At 37.1% G+C, this 20,810-nt stretch overlaps 1 protein-coding gene across 1 annotated transcript in view; it reads left to right on the top strand.

Moving 5' to 3' along the window:
- Positions 1-20,810, top strand: part of PTPRN2 (protein tyrosine phosphatase receptor type N2) — a 947,086-nt gene that overhangs the window by 892,189 nt on the left and 34,087 nt on the right. Inside the window, exon 19 of the mRNA XM_083188999.1 lies at positions 3,348-3,514. Coding sequence (XP_083045125.1) covers positions 3,348-3,514 — 167 coding nt within the window. The remainder of the gene's footprint in view (positions 1-3,347; positions 3,515-20,810) is intronic.

Genomic DNA, 20,810 nt, shown 5'->3' on the forward strand with positions numbered 1-20,810 from the left:
GTAAATCGGTGTGGCCGTGCTAGGAAACAAGTACCTATCTATCTCTCAAAGAGAAACTCAGTAAATAGGCAGGTGATGAAAACAGAAGATCTGACATTCTACAAGCTCCAGAGAACAGGCGGGGGAATTTTGAAATTGGTACTACAAATCACAAACCTGCAGGAATTTGAGATCTTTATTACAATGATAGGTGGTCATTTTTTTTTTCATGCCCGCCATCGGCCATTTCCATATGATGCAGTCAAGCATCTAGCAGCTTTGGAAATTTAGACAGCAATTTTTTGAGTAACAGTAACCAAAGTTGCAACAGAAAAGATCATGGATCTAGAATAGGGACTTTTACTACTTTGATAATCAATTATGTAATCCTCTACCAGTAATTTGCTGTCTTGGAGCAAGACCGCCATACATGGAGAAAGGAATCCAGTTTGTTACATCCTTACCAAAAATAAGGGGAATAGAGCTTAAAGAGTTTATTCAGTTAGTGGGCACTAGATACCACCTATAATATATATTATAAGCATTTTCCTTCACCAATATTGAAATAGACATCTTGGAGATGCATTCTTGGATGATCATCATCAAGGATGTCCCAAGTCTGACTTCCACAGAAGTTCAAATGGTGGATCAGAAAACTGCCTAGAAGATAAGAGGAGGCAATACAGAGTTGATATAATTCTCTTAGTCAAGGGTCTGTGGTTGCACAAATTCAAGGCAGGACAAAGTGTTTTTGGACATAGAGTAGGACAGAGAGGTGGTGAAATGTCTCTGCTGAAGGTACTTGCTTCAATTGAATATCAGACAACATGCAGTTTTGGACTTAGCCTTGCCCCCCCCCCCCCCCCAACAATAGTGATTTGAGCAGTGAACCTTATTTCTGTAGGGATCAGCATGGGCTGCAGCAGAAATGCAGGGGAGAACTGCTTAGTACACATATACAGTACATACATATTCTCATGTATGTAACATATGTGTATTTGCACCCAGGAATCCTTGTAAGGTTTCACACACTCCTAAATCCGGCAACAGACTACTGTGAAACTAGCCAATAGTAGTCTGGGAGTGGGCCTATAAGGAGTATGTGAAGCATAATGCTAATTTCAGGCCCATAACCAATCATTGTGCATTACATAGTCTCTTATACTACAGCTCCTTACTAAAGATGCACATTATCCAAAGATCACAAGACCACCAAGAACCCTTAAGGGTGCAATGCTGCCAATGGCTTTACTTCTGTGTATACAATTCAGCCACCTATATAACCCAGCACGTTATGTTGTGTCAGTTTCCTCCCGGCTGCCAAATATGAATGAGCATGAAGCCTGCATGGATCAGATCCATGCAGGCTTCTCTGTGTAAAAATAAGAAAATGTAATAAATAATTCGAAGAAAAAGGTGTGCCCCCCCCCAATTTCTATAACCAGCACCGGGCTCTTGGCCCAATCCTAGTTCCCAAAATAGGGTGGCCAAACTGCATTTTGGAAACCAGCAGCGTTTATAAGGTCCCATGGCCAAATTATTACTGCGAGTGGTCAGCCTGGGCCAGGTCCCTAGGGAGTGGTGACCTCCAAATAAAGACCCCCCCTCCGGTGTGCCCCCAGCCTGGGCTGAAGCCTGATGGGAGGTGGGCGCCAGGGGAAAGTTGTTGCAGTCCAGGGGTTAAAGTGAGTTCCACCACCTGTAATGGTAAGGAGAACTCAGTTCCACCTCCACCACAGACCTGCATAGTAATTCCAACAGAAAAGCCTGTCCCAGCAGCTTCCATGTCTGGCATGACAAATGTGATGTCATGTCGTCACTGCAACTGAAGTGAAGAAGAAAGAAGGGGGATCTGCTGGAGGGACAGAGACAGATATGTCTATAAAGGGCACATATTGTGTACATTTTGCATAAGAGGTACTACTTTTGTGGGCATTATGTGAATAAACAATACTACTGTGGACATTATGGGGTAAATTTACTAAGATGTGAATTCTACTTGGTTGCCCATAGCAACATCACATGTGAAGTAGAATTTACATGTAAGAAAATTCCCCCCTATGTGTAAGCAACACTACTGTGTGGCATACATGTATAAGGAGTACTATTGTGTTTAATACCATGAATAAACGGCATTACTGAGTGACATTATGTGAATAAGAGGCACTACTGTGTCATAACGTGAATAAGGGGCACTGCTATGTGGTGTAATATGAATCAGGGGCACCACATGCGGTGTAATGTAAATATGATTGTGCTACTGTGTGGCACAATTTAAATTGGGGTGACCATCGTCTTCCTTGTGAGACCACTTTCCCTTTATAAAGTATGAAAGTTAGAGCACAAATTGTGTAGTTTGCAGGGGGTGTCGAAAAACCTGGCACTGGCCTGGCTCCTCCTAATTGATTGGGCAGGGGGGTACAGTGTAAGTGGAAATGAGTTCCATCACCTCATGAGGACCACTTTAAGCACTGGTGCAGTCCATAGAAGCAGGGGACTTATAAATGCGCAGTCACACCAAGGTACCGGCACCTGTCGAATCTATTGCACAGGTTCTGGGACACCGGGGTGGTGGCTGTCTCCTCTCTGGTCACAAGGGTAGCAGCAGCCCCTGAACAAATGTAAGTAGGAGCTACAATTTTGAGTGATATTTTCATGTTTATTGGTTATACTATTACACAGTTAGCACCAGGGTACATGGGGATCGAACCAGTGGTTTGATACATCACTATAATATAAATATTTAATATTTTTACTTGCTATAGAAAGATGCCAAAACAGTTAGAGAAGGAATTACGACTTTACTATTACAAATAGTGTTAATCGATGTTGAGCATTTACTAATAATTAAAAACTAATAGAAAAAAATATCATCTGTAACACAAGGATTAAGATCGATTTTAAAGCAATCTGAAATCAATTAATAAAATATTTACCTTTATTAAAAATAACCCTCTCCCTCCTCTGTCTCTATTTCCTCCTCTTTTTCCTCCTCTTACACTCTTTCTCACTCACTCTCTCTCTCTCTCTCTCTCTCTTTCTCGCTTTCTCTCCCTCCCTCTCTCTCGCTCTCTCTCTCACTCTCTCTCTCTCCCTCTCTCTTTCTCTTATTATGTTTCAGGATTATATTAAGATAAGAGCCTCAGAGCTGCCATGAAATGAATGAAGTGGAAGTTGTCTATGAGCATGCCTTGACACTTCAGTAGTGGTTTAGTCGCGTCTATAAATAAACCCCATTATTTTGATTAACATGAAGGTGGTTTGAGTGTGCCAGGTGTATAATCCTCTAGAGAAGCCAGGTTTTTGTAAAGCAATTTCAAGCAGATGTTTGGAAATGTACTTAAGTTGTGTCCTCGTTCCCTCTCCAGGTAAATCTTGTCTCCGAACATATCTGGTGTGAGGATTTTCTTGTGAGAAGCTTCTATTTGAAAAACCTACAGACTAACGAAACTCGTACAGTCACCCAGTTTAATTTCCTCAACTGGAATGACCACGGTGTGCCAGCTTCGACGCGCTCACTGCTAGACTTCCGCAGGTACACATTTGCAGTTCACAGCCTCTTGTGACCACTAATAAAGCACTGAGTTTGCTATTATACATCAATAGTATATAATTATAACATACAGATATAATATGCTTTTGGCTTACCTTGGTTTGGTATCATTACGGTCTGTATCATATGAGTTATCCAATAATACCCCTTTCAGACATTCTACCCAGGATTTTAGACCCGGTTCAAAAATCCCGGGTCCATTGCAGGTGCGCAGGACCCGGGATTTTAGAGGACTAAAATCCCGGGTAGAGCCTTTCAGACACACCCTAGTCCCGGGATTGTGCGTGTGCACGTGAAAAATCCCGGGATTTTGCCGTATGTCTGAAAGGGGTATTACTAATATTGTACGTTTTGTCCAAATCACTAAAGTTGTAAATGAGTAAATTCTTACAGTATGATATATGGGATATATTACTATATAGGTGGATACAATGTGATAGGAGCTACAATGAGAAATTGCTTCTGCAATTCATAAATATATATTGTCTTTCCCATATACCGGTAAATGTGCCTTTTGCGTTTATTAATTAGTAAAATGCTACCTACGGTAAATAAGGGAGATTTGGGTTGGAACTAGAACCCTTTACACACGACTGATGTGTTGTGCTGAGTAATCTAGTTAGCACAGATCGCTCGCACACATCGCTGGCTAGACCGCCCATACACTCATAGCGATATGTGTATGAGTGATGTCCTTACTATTCCAGTGCTTATAATGCACATTCAGAAAATCTGACTGGTTCTTGACTGCATGTGCTTAATATATGAGCCGGCGATGGCAACACTTGTTACCGTGCATCACCATCGCTATGGGGTATACACACGGAGCAAACCGTGCTACATTTCTAACTGATCTAGCCAAAGTAGTATAAATAACCAACATATCCCATTGCAATGTACAATGGGCATCCAAAGCACCTCCATAGGGCTGTGAGCAATTTTAAGCGAATTCGGCTCTGCGAAGGGTGCGAGATCGGCTTAATTCGGGTGCCATTTTCAGCATTTAAACAACACCCAAACGGCAACTTGCACCCTTTGGCACTAATTAATAACTAATAATAATCTGCCCCTATATATAAACTGAACTGCATCTGCTGCTTTGTAGCACTTTATGTACAGATTCAGACTCATTCGCATACAGATACACTATTTTTGCATATCAAATTAATTAGCACACCCTGGTGCATCCTAGTTGCTTCGTATTGCAATGAGACACATTTTTGGGTGAATACAGAAATACAGATAGTGTCCACAACTGTGCGCACTAGCAGCTAGGAAAGATACCTCCCTATGGTGTTCTCAGCACCCTAAATTATATTTAGTAAGCACAACAAGAAAGTGGGAATATCTGTCACCAGCGCTTGTATGTAGGAATTTGTACTTCCCTCATGGTTACCAATTTATGCTTATTCCCAGAAGGATGTTCTAAACACTCCTGTATCTTCCATCAGGAATTGTGGGTACATGAAAAAAACATATACAGTATATTTCATAGCGTATAACAGTTTAATCAAGAATACATCAAAAATACATAAAAGCACAAAAAATCCCAATCAGGAATTTTCTAAAATATCACATACATCAAATTCACTTGGAAGTGGGTGGTTTTTGAATGAGCGTGAATCTCTCTATGTTCCGAGAGAACAGGTACCCTTAAATTACAGTACCCTTACATCAGTTATGATCAACCTATCTTAATGTGCCTCTCATCTGGGACACCAAAATAGGCAGTTTTCATTAGAACTTACTGCATATATTACAGTATGGGGTTCCCAAAAACAGATTTTGGGACCCCACTTTGGACTGCAGCCGAAACATTATTCATCCCCGCCGTGACATACTGTACAGTATACTTCTCACATATATCCCTACACATACTGTACTTCGTGCCACTGAACAGTTCTTTTGGTAAGTGACATTGTTGCTGTGTGATGGTGGATAACCAGTACAAATGTGAAACCGATGGCGATGAATGTACACCTAAGTGTATGGTTATAATAAAGGCAGCTTAAAGGAAGTGTTCAGAAAATTGCTCGCCGTACGTATTCACCTGCTTAAAATATCTCAATATGCATTGCTTAATTATACATTGGAGCATACAGAGGAAATTGGCCAAAGAAAGAAAAAAACACTGGCAGTATAGAAAGTGTTCCACTGTGTAATCTTAAAAGGTTGCATAGGGAAGAAGAAAATGCCTCTCACTGTAAGGCAAATACTTGCTAAATGGTACATTAAAATACATAATTATAGTGTAGAACGGTAGTTGACACGTAATCAGCTGCAGTTGCTGCTTTGTGCCTGGCCACTGTGGACAGTCTCTCTAATCATATCACAGAAATAATAGGGCTTACCCGAGAAGAGTGCTGACCTTTAATGTCTTTGGGTTTGTCATTTTGTGAGATTAGTAAAAGCCCTTTCAGAAGATGTGACATATTGGTTAAAGAACTGTTCTCTGATGTGCAAGGTGGCCGGTTCAGTTCCTGCCTCTGTCACTGGCCCTCACTGTGGTTTGGGGAAATCCATTTATCTGCCTGTGTGTGAGGTTGCTTGACTGTCACTGACTTCTAACTATAACATTAATCCTTTCTTCTCTGCCCTCCTTAGCGGATGCACAAAACCTTAAAATATAAAGCAGGAGTTGAATCTCCTCTGTTTCCAAGTACCAACCAATCATCTCTTAACTGCCATTTTATAGGCTGTATTTGAAAAATTACAGAAGCTGATTGGTCGGTATCTTTCCAAGCTTTGCTAAATCTTCCCCCATAGCCTCTTGCGTACGCAGTGACGGAAACAGTGGAGATGCTTGGTATTTTCTGGTTTTATGCATCCTCTAAGGAGGGCAGAGAAAAAACGGATTAATGTTTTTGTTAGAAGTTAGTGACAGTCAGGCAACGTCACACACAGGCAGATAAATGGTCTGCATCCTATTGTGTCATTATGGGCAACATCAGGTATTCTGGCTCATGCTGAACTTCTGTGATGCTCCCCGTGGCTTTCAAAGAATTGTGGGAAAAAGCAGTTTTCTTAAAGCTTAGATGTCACTTTTCCCAATACGTCTATTCACTTCTATAGTATTAATTAGGTGATGGAAATATTAATAAATTATATGTATATTTATATACATCTATACTGTTCATACCAATTCAGATGTGTCTCATGTCTTAGCGATCAGTGGAGGATTTCCACTAGGCTTCCGCATGTACCTAGAGGGAAATCCATCACTGATTACTAAGGCATGATTGGCACAAGCCTGGTGTTTTTTTTCTTGTTGTGTTTTTTTAATTTGCAACTGAAGGGGGGGGGGGCAATAAGCAGTACATTTGTGATGCAGAAGGCGGTGGAAGTAAGACTGGCAGTCTTTGAATGGCGGACTGGAAGCATCAGGACCAAGCAGACATGGGCATAAAGTGAGCCAAGGAGGCAGTGATGTGATGTGATGGATTGACCAATACTATTGTGCTTAGGAGTGGCTTGTCAACTAATTTTACCCCGGTTAGTGAGGTCACTATTGAACTGAAAGGTTGACTATTGGTTCAGACAATAACATGGCTGACTCCTTGGCTGTCTGTGTTGTGAATCACAAAATGATATGTTCAAATTTTGACTGGAAATCAAAAGTCACATTTCTGAAATGATTTTCACACCACAGATTTACAAGCACTTACTTATATTTGTTGCTTGAAGTTTCTTTGAAATTTGTTGTACAAGAATTTTTTTTGTTATATTTTCATCTAGTGATGTTTGGCAGACAATGTTTTTTTATTATTTTCATTTACATTACATTTAATTAAAAGGTGTTATAAAAACATCAGATATAACAGATAGCCATGATTGCATTGGGTGAAAGAAGTATAATCTCCCTGTGCCTTTATTCTGGATGTACTCTGCAGTACAGAGACCTTTTTTTGTGTGTAAATGTAAACTAATTTTAATTCTTATAACTAGTTCCAAAAACAGGACAAAAAATCAGTGGAGTAGTTTCAGAAATGAATATTATAAGCATAAAACACTTATCCAGATTGTAGAAAGGACTATAAATGTATTGTCTTCTAATTTTAAAGGAGAACTTTTTTATGCATTCTATAGAAAGAAAGTACTCCATTTCCCCATGTAGCCAATGTAATGTGGCCAACGACAACCTTCATCATATTGTGGCACTTGTATAAAAGAATAGTTGAAAGTGATTTTTTTATCTTCAGATTGCTTTATGTTGTGAATACACCATAGGTTTATCGTTCGTTAGTAGATGCATAGGCTGGTGCATCTACTAATTGGCCCACACTGCCTCCAGGGCATGGTCCTCCACCTGCATCAAGTTAAATTGATCCATACTAAATCATGACTACTCAATGTTGGACAGAGCCCTCCTCCTGAGCCCTGTTGTTGCCTTCTATTTTCAAAGTTGTGTGATGCTTCGGGCACTTCAGTTGTTAGGGCCAGACTGGCCCATAGGAGCACTCTGAAAACCAATTGCCGGAGGGACCACCCCCTCTTCTAGGGATAAGGGTCAAGACAGCACACTTGAATAATACATTATACATATGTTAATTTTCTAAAGTGCAATGCTGTTATTAATCTAATACATTACTACATAGTTATGAATGGTGCAGCAGTATATATTATGTATATTTGTCAAGAGGCTCAAACCATTCACTGTCTAATGGTTAGCCAAGCCTACATGGTGAATGGCCACACCTCTTTTGGAGTATGGCCACACCCTTAAGCATGGGCCCCTTGCAACAAATTTTTTTCTGGTGGGCGTTTCATGCCACAGTCCGACAATGTCTGTTGTCCCAGGCGGCTCCTTCTTTTACCTATGCTTTCCCAGAACCAGTGAGACTAGACAGAGCCTGTTGGGCAGCAGATGTGCCTTTAGCAACACATTTCTAAGACAGGAGAAACCACTCAAGAGTTGATCACCGCCCCGTACAAAACATCAATGTGGAGATGTGAAAATATTGCTATGAAGTTATGCCCCTGGTAGATGCTAATTTACAAAGCTTAGAAGACTATTGTATTATCTTTGTATAACTTCTGTGTTTTTCATCAATGTGTTTTATATATTTAAATAGATCAGTTTATTTAGATACACAATGGAATTGCAGGCAATGCATGACTTTTGCTTCTCTACATAAATCATACATAATTTTAGTTGCTCCTCACCAGGAGATGACCAGAGAGGAGATACAGCTGACCATTTTGGGGATGCGGTCTTTGTGTCAAAATACTGAACTTCATTTTAGGAAAAATGCAGTGAATAGCAAGTCCTAGAGGATGAGGTTAGACTAAAATTAAGTGAATATCTTAATTTTAGCCGTGCACTCTCCACTCGAACCCACAATTCAAAGTATTGTCTCCCTACTGTGCTCATTTCCCTTGGAAGTATATAGGATGCAGTAGATCCACCCACTGTTACCGGGATCTGGGGGATGAGTCTCCTGCTACTTCTGGGAGAGTAGACAATTACTGTATGAGTTAATGTTGAAAGTATGTATGATATACATAGTATAACTGCTGTAGCTGAGGGAAATAGTAAGCATATTGTGTTCTCATATGATTCAAACTTCAGTTGTTACATATATAAGCTAAAGCGCTAAGATGTTATGATATCCTTTCATATGTTCATCAGTTGTGTTCCTGCTATTTTGAAATTTTTTTTGAAAAAATTGCTATTTTGAAAAAATTCTCAGAAGCCTTATATGTGAAATTCCTTGTACCTGCGTTTTTTATGCAGCTTTATTAGCTTTTTTGGTTTGCACCTTTTTTATATTGCATGATGGATTCCATTTATTTTTTATTTCCATCAGTCATACAAATCAATATATAATGTTATATAAATGTATTAATAGTTACAAAGTTATAAGAAGACATGAATGGATCTTTTAGGGCCTATTATTCAATTTATAAAAACTGATGCAATGGTAACTGCGTACATACATTGTTGTAACCCATAGGAACCAATCTGCAACCAATTATTTTTGTAATATTCTAGAAAATTTGAATTGCAACCTAATTGGGTATTATGAATGATAGTACTTGGTTACAGTTACCTGCACATGAGTTACATACAGTAAATATCTTGCAGCCAATGCTTAAGCATCCTCTTGCCTAATTACTAAGTAAAGTAATTGTTTGCTCTGTATTACAGTGTACATTTGTTTTTCTGCATAAAAATACAAGTGTGTTGGTGAATTAATTGAGCATAGCTTAACTATGGAAATAATTGTCTTAATAATGTCGATATATGTTGGCATAGATTGTTAATAATATTTATTAATGTGGGCTGTGTTTTGTGTTAAAGTATTTTTAGGCACAGTCACATATACACTTTTATATATATATATATATATATATATATTGGAGTATTGGTGAATTAATTAAGCATAACGTAACTAGGGAAATTATTTTCTTAATGATGTTAATATATGTTGACTTATACTAATAATAGTTATTAATTTGGCCTGTGTTTTGTTTAAAGTCTTTTTACATTCCAATTTCATAGTTAACAATTCTCTTTTCTATCGCTATGAGTTGATTTCTGTCGATTTTTTTTAATTATTTAATTCAGTTAACTAAATTTTGATTACTTTTAATATATTTGATTTTGATTTTCTTTTGATACAAATAATATATATATATATATATATAAATATATATATATATATATATATATATATATATATATATATATATATGTTTTATATATTTTATTACTTTTAATTTGGGTTTTAATTGAATTTTAGTACAAAATTATTTTTAAACATTTTTGTAAATTCAATATAGATGTGCTATACTTATGCACAATCACTACAGTATTTTAAAAATAAATACTTGAAACATGTTGTTGTTTTAACTTTTTTTAAAACTTTTCTAACAGAGGTTCAGAAATGTAAATATTTTTCTTGTAAATATTGAATTATCTTTCATATGATCTTACAAGAGAAAATAACTTGTTAATTCTTTTTGATGCTGTTGTTGTATGATTACGAGGAAGACTATGTCTATGTGTATAAGTGATAGAGAAACCTCACAACAAAGGTCATCTTAGCAGCTTCTTTGTGCAGTTAAACTGAGCTAATATTGACCACTTTGATAACTTGTTCCCTCCCTACAGTATGTGCACAAAGCAAACATGCTAAGAGCTAAGATCACTTTCATCACTATTGGATAACATGTAAAGAAATCAACATTTTATTTTATTTCTCTTGCTGTACACGCATTGGCATTTACTAACAAACACTCACTTTGAAAATTGTTAAATTCTTATTTTGCCAGCTAATTAGCAGTTGCCAGTGTCATTTTTGTGATGTTGCAGCTAGTAATATGAGCCCAGTTGCATAGTCACAAAAGTGATCATTGGAAACTGTCTCTCTGCTGCGGGGACAATATGGAAGTCCCATTTCTGTGCCTCTAACGACTATTGACCTTTGCTTGCTGACGGTTTGCATGACGAGTTTCTTTTCATTTATTCAACCAAAGGGTTTGGTTTGTATCACTAATCATTCTCTCTCTTTCTCTCTCTCATGTTTGTCTACACAAACGTACCGCAGTGAACGGCCTGCTTGTGGTTAATGATCGCACTTTGACACAATGAAATGCTTGGTTGTAGGCTTGCTTAGGCTGACGCAAATAGCCATTATGTTGTTTCAAACACTTGGCATTGCATCAACCTAGGGCCATGCTGTACATTCTGTATTTTGAGGTCCTTGCAAATTATTGTTTTATTTTGTGAAAAGTAATTGTGGACACTTTTAAAAAACATACTGTTTTATTACCATTAGATTTCCTTCAAATTGTCTGTTTTATATTATAACTTGTTTAACTATGTCTACACTTTTTACTCTATTGAAACGTGTATTCCAATTATTTCAAAGGGATCCTTGACCTTAATTATAATTGAATTTGTTTGTGTATGCCCCCTCCTAGATTTACTAATATGCTCATTTAATTTTCTGACTTGTGTACTTTTTTCAAGATCCTTTTACCATCCAAAGATGGGTTTTGGCACTTAATTTTTCATTGTCCTTGTACATGACATAGCTCTGCTCTATTCACTTTATAATTGTGACACAGAGCCGTTTTATGTTATGCCTAGACAATGTAAATGTGCTGGAAAATAAATATGTGTTTAGTAAAGGTTGCAGGAGGGTATCTATAAACCAGTTACTGCTGGTAGTGGAAAGCCCTTGTCTGTTCCTTTGACTAATTTCAATAAGACGAACCAAATATACAATAATTAAAAGAAAGACAAGATTTACATTTTGCTTGGCATTGGTGGCATACTTCCATCCTTAAAAGTACAGAAATTCTATATGTAATGCTGGTTTCTTGCTTTTCTGTAATATTTTGTAATCATTGAAGAGGTGAGTGCAGGAAGGTGTTTTGTTACGTTTACAAGAAATTGATTCATTTAGAGTTAAAGATAATTTATTAAAACTTAAAATAATTGTAACTTTATAAATTCACATGAATCTTATGCCACAGTCACTACATTTGAAAGTATGTGACTATAATGTCTAGGTCTTCATCCATTAAAGAAAAGAAAAAATTCAGAAATTGTTACAAAACACCTTTATCCAATCACCTCTTTAATTGCAATATATAGAAATACGTAAGCTTACCCTGTTTGATTCCCTTTATTCATTTACATCATTTTGTTGGAGATAGCAATGTACAATAGTTGAATGATAATAATAATCCTAATGACAAACTGTGTCATTGAAAATACACCAAAACATCTTTAGTTTTAGAGACAAGGGACTTATTAATTGGATATATGGCATTCACAGAATCATAACTCTACTGAGGCCCAAGTTGCTTCAGTGGTGCATCAAGCTGAATGATGTGTAGGGTTATCCGTACAATGTCACAATTAAAATGCTGATTGCTTTCTTCTTCTTATTATTATTATTACCGTTGTGTGAAAATTACTGTCTGCCAATGAATATACCGAGATATGACAGCTATTGTCGTGCAAACTGACAGGCCAACAAAAATATATGTTCAAGTAGATCTAGATCTGTGACACTTTCTGCCTTGGGAATTAAGGCATGTTTAATAATTCTAATATGTCAGTATTGTATTAGTAACTATTACTGTGTTACATACATACATACATTGAAATCTAGATTGGAGCCAAGTTGTTTAAAACTATTTTATCTCAATACAATTTTAAATCCACAAATTTGTTTGAGGCTCAAGAATACCCAAATCAGTTGAATTATGGTTTGAAAGGGATCATTTTACTCATCTATAGTTATTCTTTTATATCCTGCTGGCTACTTGGCAAATTAAATTGCAGTGTGAAATGTTGGCAAGCCAGTCACTGCAACATGGGGTGGCATAAATAGTAAAAAATTGTTATCAGCAGCTCTTTTATCAACAGAATGCCAAGAATGTGGTTTGTTTCCAGAATGCTGACAAAGTGGTTCATAATTAGAATGCAGAGAAAGGGGTATATTATCAGAATGATAAGAAAGTTGTTTATAATCGGAATGCTGAGAAAGTGGGTCAGTATTAGAATGTTGAGAAAATTGTATATGATCAGAATGTAGAGAAAGTAATTTATATAATCAGAATGCCGAGAAAATGGTTTATTATTATGCCGAGCAAATGGTTAAATATTGGAATGCTGAGAAAATGGTATAAGAGTGTGGAGAAACCGGTTTATAATCAGAATTCTGAGAAAATGGTATATTAGAATGCTGAGAAAATGGTATATAATCAGAATGATGAGAAAATGGTTTATAATCAGAATATTGAGAAAATGGTTTATTAGAATGCTGAGAAAATGGTATATAAATAGAATGATGAGAATGTAGTTTATAATCAGAATGCTGAGAAAGTTATTTGTAATAAAATCCTGGGGATGTGGATTTTAAACAGAACACTGATAACGTGTTTTCTAATCAGAATGCATTAAAGGGGTTTGTAACGAAAATGAGTAGTTTACAGTCAGAATGTTGAGAAAGTCATTTATTATATCAGGTTGCTGAAATATTCAAATACATCAGTTTATAATTAAGACAATATGGAAAATACTTAGAGAATTGCATAACTTCAAAATTATTATAATTGCTCAGACTATATATATATATCGTGACTGTAGAGGGTTCTGAAGATGGGACTGAGATCACGAAAGTACTCAACCTCAAATACAGATGTAACTTTGTTTATTTCATACAGTCTTCATTTCTGAACATATATATATATATATATATATATATATATATATATATGAGTAGCAGTTGTGGGTTGGCGCCCTTTGGTGAGATCTTCAATAATTAGATCTATGAAGCCTTAAGTAGGAATTCCATACACATAGAAGTAAAGTCCAAAATTCATGTAAATTTATTAAAATGTCTCTGGTTCCACACTACAATGGTGGTTAGATCAGATCATAAAAAGTTCAGTGGTACAGTTCATATCAGCACTATAGACGATCCCAACGCGTTTCGTCCCAACACGGGACTTCATCAGGGGTTCGCTATGAACATAAACATATACAAAATCTTTTTAAATTTTCATCTTGCATAATCATTTAAATATCATACAATTTTAATAACAATTTCTAAAATAATATATATAGAAGGACTTTACTGTTAAAAATCATTTTTACAGTTTTGTAGGCAAACATTATCAACATGTGAAAAATATCATTTGACAAGAAAAGATAGATGAATAAGAAGAAGGCAGGTGATGAGGAGAAAAATGAAGAAAAGAACGAGGGAAATAAGAAAAATAATAGTTCCCAAGATATTAAGTGATGACTTAAAGAGAGATTTGGAGTATATTTATGGTTTTGACATACCAAAAGGCATAGGGACAATTTCCACAGTATTTTCGCTACGGATGTCTCCGACTGGGTTTATGTAAAATGGGACCTTAAGGATTCAAAGGTACCTAAAAAAGATACCTAAAAAAGACATTCCATTTTTAAGAGAGTATTCTGATATTAGGAATATACTATGGGTGGAGGATTAGGGGAGGAAAGGGTTCCTACTACGTTGTCAATTACCTTGGGGAGTTATTACCATAAAAATTCAATTAAACCACAGGTGCACTCTCTTTCTTAATTGTGGGTTAGGCTTCCCGATATTTGACTTGGCACAATCAGGTCGCAAAAGCGCCGGTAATTTTAAAGCTGTGGGTACATGCATAAAAAATATAACAATACATGAGTATACTATTATTAATCCACCTTATGCTGGGGATAGGTTTCACTATTGAAATGAAGTTTTTACCTTGGGATTTTGGGGTTCTAGGGTATTCAACCCACTATACCATCACAGACTCCGTTCACTTTTTCGGAGAAGGTTCTGTTTTATAATGATTAGAAAGTAACTTCATTTATAAAAAAGGTACAGGAACATGATAAATTGCAATTCGCATGGGTTTCTATTGTCATATACCTACAGGTATGGAATCCTTTTTTTTAAAAGAACACGTAATAGGTGTATTCAGACTGTGCCACTTGGCCTTGTTGGGTGGACACACTTATTCAAAGACCGTCCTGGATCTATGGGGAATGAAATGCTCTGAATTAGCTGGTATTCAATATCATAGTGTTAGAATTTCTTAAAAATGGTCCCTAGTGGACTTGAAGGCTGTTATGTCTTAACCATTTTCACCTTTTCAATTAACAGGTATGGTATTCAGACCATTGTTATTTAATCATAGTGGACCCCCGTGGGTGGCTTCCTTGGGGGACGTTTCCCATAATATTAGTTTAACTATAACAGGACATATAGAAGAACGACAATCTATAGGGTATACATACCAAGATATATTCGAGAATAAGGTGTAGCCAATGTGTAGTCAGAAACAGATCGGAAACAGGGTTTATCACTGTCTGGTGAAAGAATATATATACATTCTTAAACAATAGCATATAAACAATCCATTTTAGCTGATCAGATGTTACCACTTTTATAACTTTTTTTTTTTTTTTTTTTTTTTATACATCATAAACTTATAACATTGAAGTGGCAGTTCCTACAAAGCATGGTTTAGCAAATGCAAAATTTAACACAAAAAAGACTAGGAGTAGATGACTTACCCTTTTAGAGATGTGTACCAGTGTGAAGGTTCAGTGGGAATGAGAGGTTCTATCTCATGGCCCAGGTATATATAGTGACTGGTCATGACATCACTTCCTGTTAGGGTTAATGGAAGCTATTGTATTTATTTACAAACTATAAATGTTCATATCTTAACTGTGTTTCTGATTAAGTGGCTATAAAATACCTTAAAGTGTACATTGATATAAAAGCTTTTAATTATACTATGTGGCATTGATATTATGGGCTGGTCTACCCAGCCTGCTTAGCGGCTGTCACGGCCGTTTATTATGGTCATAAATGACCTTTACATTAGTTAGACCGATGTTTATTAACATTGGTGGTGCAGTGGGGGGATAGGGGATCCATCTCCGCTTGATGGATCGCCCCCCCGTGTCCTCAATAGTGCGGCATTACTAACGCCGTCTTTACGAGCGGCACTTCCGGATTGCGTTCCACCGCAACCGGAAGTGCGTTCCAGATAGCCGGAAGTGCCGATATACGGCGCTTCTGGTCTCTGCTCGCTATAATGGGGCCGCTAGGGACCTTTTTAAGGGTTCCTAGTTACATAATCCCATGCCATATATATGTGGATTCCCCCAAACGGGATCTAATACGCTAATGAGGCTATTGTATAATGCTTTCTAAGGTCCATAGTACCCTGATCTCGTGCCATATTTGAGCAGATTCCTTATTGAAGGATCTGAATAACCACTTATGCTTATATATAATTATAGTGATCATGGAATTAAGTGACCATATAAACATTAATTCTCTCAGTGAGTGACTACATTCAAATTGATTATTTAATTATATTCGATTATTTTATCACCTTAATATGTGAGTGACCCTATATTATTTCTAAGTGACTCATATTTTAATAAATTTAATATATTCATTGATTTTAGTGGAATATGATTCCTATGCTTTAAATTAAGTGCTTAAATTTATTAAATTAATATTTATTTGTGTTTAATCTTAATTTATGTGCTCATATTATTTAGATCTACTTTTTTATACTAATAAAGTGCTATTCTTGACTTATATAGTGGTGCTCTATTTTTTTTTTTTTTTTTTTTTTTTTTTTGGGAGTTTTTATGAGGCGCTAATAGGATAGGGATAATGATAAGTATATAGATGTTTATACCTGGTGTTACCCACCTTATGGTGGTTATGGGGAAAATTAAGGTATTAAGAGGTGAGCTTACTTTATATTAAAGTTTTGTCCTACTTTATATTAAAGTATGGTCCTATTCAATGATTTAATGGGGTACGCCTATATAGGTCTGAACCCTAATTATACCTCTTTCAGGTCAATTAACGTCCGTTAAAGTCCCAAATTTTGCACTTGCTATTACAATTCCATGCTCGTACATATTCTAGATAGCTTAATTGGCTTCAGGGTTGCCAGCCCAGTATAGAAGAATCGGGACAGAAGATCCCTATTTGATCTTCCCTAACCATTTCTGGAGGTGTTGTTTTCTAGAGAAACGAGACTATATCAATATTCTCATTTAGGCCCTTAGGGCTCAGAGTGTCCAAGTGGAAAATCCAGTATGACTCTCTTTTGGATAAAAAAAGATCTCTATCTCCTCCTCTATCGTCTGATTTGACGTGCTCCAGAACCATGAATTTCAGGCTATCCACCTTGGATTCATGTTCTGTTTGGAAATGGCGGGGAAGGCTGTGGTTCTGCACCTTATTCTTGATATTCCTAAGGTGTTCTTGTACCCTAATTTTGATGCTTCTCTTAGTCTTTCCAACATACAGCTTGTTACAGCCACACCTATTCAGATAAATGACATAATTTGACTCACATGTAATCGCCTCTTTGACCTTAGAGATGGATGTGTACTTCTTATCTTTCTCTATGAATTTGCAACAGATGCACCTGTTGCACGGAATGATTCCACTTCGTTTTTGGAGAAAACCTTCTTCACGTTGAGGTCTTTCTATCGGTTTCAACCTGCTTGGGGCTAACATGTTCTTCAAGTTTGAGGCTCTCCTATAGGTGACTGTGGGTTTCTGTGGGAGATGGGGGCCCAGTACCGGGTCTTTGAGGAGTAGGTGCCAATGTTTCTGTAAGCATTTTTTGATCTTCTGACTTTCTTGATTATAATTGGTAATGAAAGACCTCTGTTGGTGTGTGTTATGGGGGGCCTGTACCTTTTCCTCTAGAAGAGTTGCTCTTGATAGCCGAAAGGCCCTTTTTTGATCTTGTGATATATCACCATCTTTATATCCTTTATCTATAAACTGTTTTTTTAGGACGTTGGATTGGTTCCAGTAAGTATCATCTGAGCTGCAATTCTTCCTTATTCTCAGGAATTGGGAGTAGGGGACGTTCTCCTTCCACAGCGGTAGATGGCAGCTTTCGGACGGGATATAACTGTTGACATCTGTGTCTTTAAAATAGGTTTTAGTGGTTATCCTGTTGTCCTGGTCTATTTCAAACACTAAGTCAAGGTAGTCCATCTTGTTGGTGTCACATTTATAGGTGAACTTTAGATTATAAGGGTTTGTCTGTATTTCTGCCATGAACTTTTCGATACTTGGCTTGTCTCCCTCCCACACCACAATGAGGTCGTCTATATATCTTTTATAGAATCGAATATTGGGATATTTATACTCCGCTCCTTCGTACAAATGATTTTCTTCCCAGTCATTCATGAGGATGTTGGCATATGAAGGGGCAAATTTCGTCCCCATTGCAGTGCCTCTGTTCTGTACATAGAATGTGCCTTCGAACTCAAAATAATTGTGGTATAGAATGAATTCTATACCTGCAGTTAGAAATTTGCTCTCTTCAGGTTTGACCGTGCTGTCTTTAGAAAGAACCCTGGTTACTGCTTCCAGACCCATGTTGTGGGGAATGGAAGTGTACAGGGCTTGGACATCTATCGTCAACCAGTAATACTCTGGTGACCATTCAAACGATTTTAAGTCCCTGAGTAGACAGGTGGAATCTTTGAGGTAAGACCTCTGAATTCTGACATATTTTTGCAGCCTTAGATCTAAATAATGTGAGAGATTAGATGTTAGGGAATTAATCCCAGCCACAATAGGTCTTCCTGGTGGGTGTTGATTGTCCTTGTGCACCTTGGGAAGGTGGTAGAAGATGGGTATCTTCGGTTTTTCCACTGCCATATATTCGTATTCTTTTTGGCAAATGAACTCATCCTGTCGGGCTTTTCTCAACATTTTACATAGGTCTTCTTTGTACTGTGTTGTGGGGTCACTTTGAATGATGGAATATGTAGACTTGTCTTCAAGCTGTTTTTTGGCTTCATTGACATAGTCAATTCTGTTTTGGACAACGACGGCTCCCCCTTTGTCTGCTGTTTTTATGACGATTTCTTTGTCTTTCTTCAGATTCTTAAGGGCTTGTTGTTCTGAGGGTGAAAGGTTCCTGTTATGTTTTTCATTGATGTTTTTTATGTGTCGGAAGTCTTCCTTTACAGTCTCATAAAATATGTCGATATGACTTCCTCTGGACTCTACAGGGTAATATTTAGATGTTGGTGCTACTATTGGTTTCTTATCCAGAGGCAGATGGCCCTCCTTAGTGGGATTTTTAATGAAATGCCTTTGAAGTGTCAGGTTACGGATGTATTTATTAAGATCGATAAAAAGCTGGAATTGGTCAACGTGTTGATTAGGGGCAAATTTCATTCCCTTTTCTAAAACTGTGATCTCTGGTTCTGAAAGGGTCTTCTCGGATAGATTGAAGATGTTGGTTCCTTTTCTGGTGCTGTTGGTCGTCTCTTTCTTTTTGGAGACTCTTCTACCTCCTCTACATCCTCTCCTTTTAAAGACCTCTTTCTCCCTTGTGGGGAATCCATTCTGGTATAGAGTTTCTCCTCTCCTTGTAACCTGGGGAAGCCCACTCTTCTCCTTTCTCCTAAAAAAGGTCGTTCCAACGGGGAACGGGGGGATTCCGGTTGGTATCTTCTTGGGTGTGGAGGGTAATACTCTCTTCTTGGGGGTAACCTCTGTCTATGGGTATAGGTGTTCCTATTGTCACCGTATGAGGGTGTTCTGTTGGACCTCCTTCTACCATAGTTAGGAGCATACTGTTGTCTTCTCTGGTGGGATTGGTAATGATCTCTATTTTTAGAGAAAACTTCATTACGATCTTCCTGCGGTCTTCGCCATGGGCGGGTAGGATATATGGGCTTAGTGTCGAATCTGTTGAAGTCATTAGGTTTCTCGTGTACTTTCCCATTATCGTAATCCCATTTATCTCTAGTAAACTTTTTTTGTTTACGAGTAATAATATCTTTTTCCAGAGAATCTAGTTTGTGTTGTAGGTCCTCGACATCCCTCTGGAAGTCCTCATCTTTCTCAAACTACACTTGTACACTTTAAGGTATTTTATAGCCACTTAATCAGAAACACAGTTAAGATATAAACATTTATAGTTTGTAAATAAATACAATAGCTTCCATTAACCCTAACAGGAAGTGATGTCATGACCAGTCACTATATATACCTGGGCCATGAGATAGAACCTCTCATTCCCACTGAACCTTCACACTGGTACACATCTCTAAAAGGGTAAGTCATCTACTCCTAGTCTTTTTTGTGTTAAATTTTGCATTTGCTAAACCATGCTTTGTAGGAACTGCCACTTCAATGTTATAAGTTTATGATGTATAAAAAAAAAAAAAAAAAAAGTTATAAAAGTGGTAACATCTGATCAGCTAAAATGGATTGTTTATATGCTATTGTTTAAGAATGTATATATATTCTTTCACCAGACAGTGATAAACCCTGTTTCCGATCTGTTTCTGACTACACATTGGCTACACCTTATTCTCGAATATATCTTGGTATGTATACCCTATAGATTGTCGTTCTTCTATATGTCCTGTTATAGTTAAACTAATATTATGGGAAACGTCCCCCAAGGAAGCCACCCACGGGGGTCCACTATGATTAAATAACAATGGTCTGAATACCATACCTGTTAATTGAAAAGGTGAAAATGGTTAAGACATAACAGCCTTCAAGTCCACTAGGGACCATTTTTAAGAAATTCTAACACTATGATATTGAATACCAGCTAATTCAGAGCATTTCATTCCCCATAGATCCAGGACGGTCTTTGAATAAGTGTGTCCACCCAACAAGGCCAAGTGGCACAGTCTGAATACACCTATTACGTGTTCTATTAAAAAAAAAAAAAAAAAAAAAAAAAGGATTCCATACCTGTAGGT

The sequence above is a fragment of the Crinia signifera genome, chromosome 5 (genome assembly GCF_055691185.1).
Source record: "Crinia signifera chromosome 5, ASM5569118v1, whole genome shotgun sequence".
Classification (NCBI taxonomy): domain Eukaryota; kingdom Metazoa; phylum Chordata; class Amphibia; order Anura; family Myobatrachidae; genus Crinia; species Crinia signifera.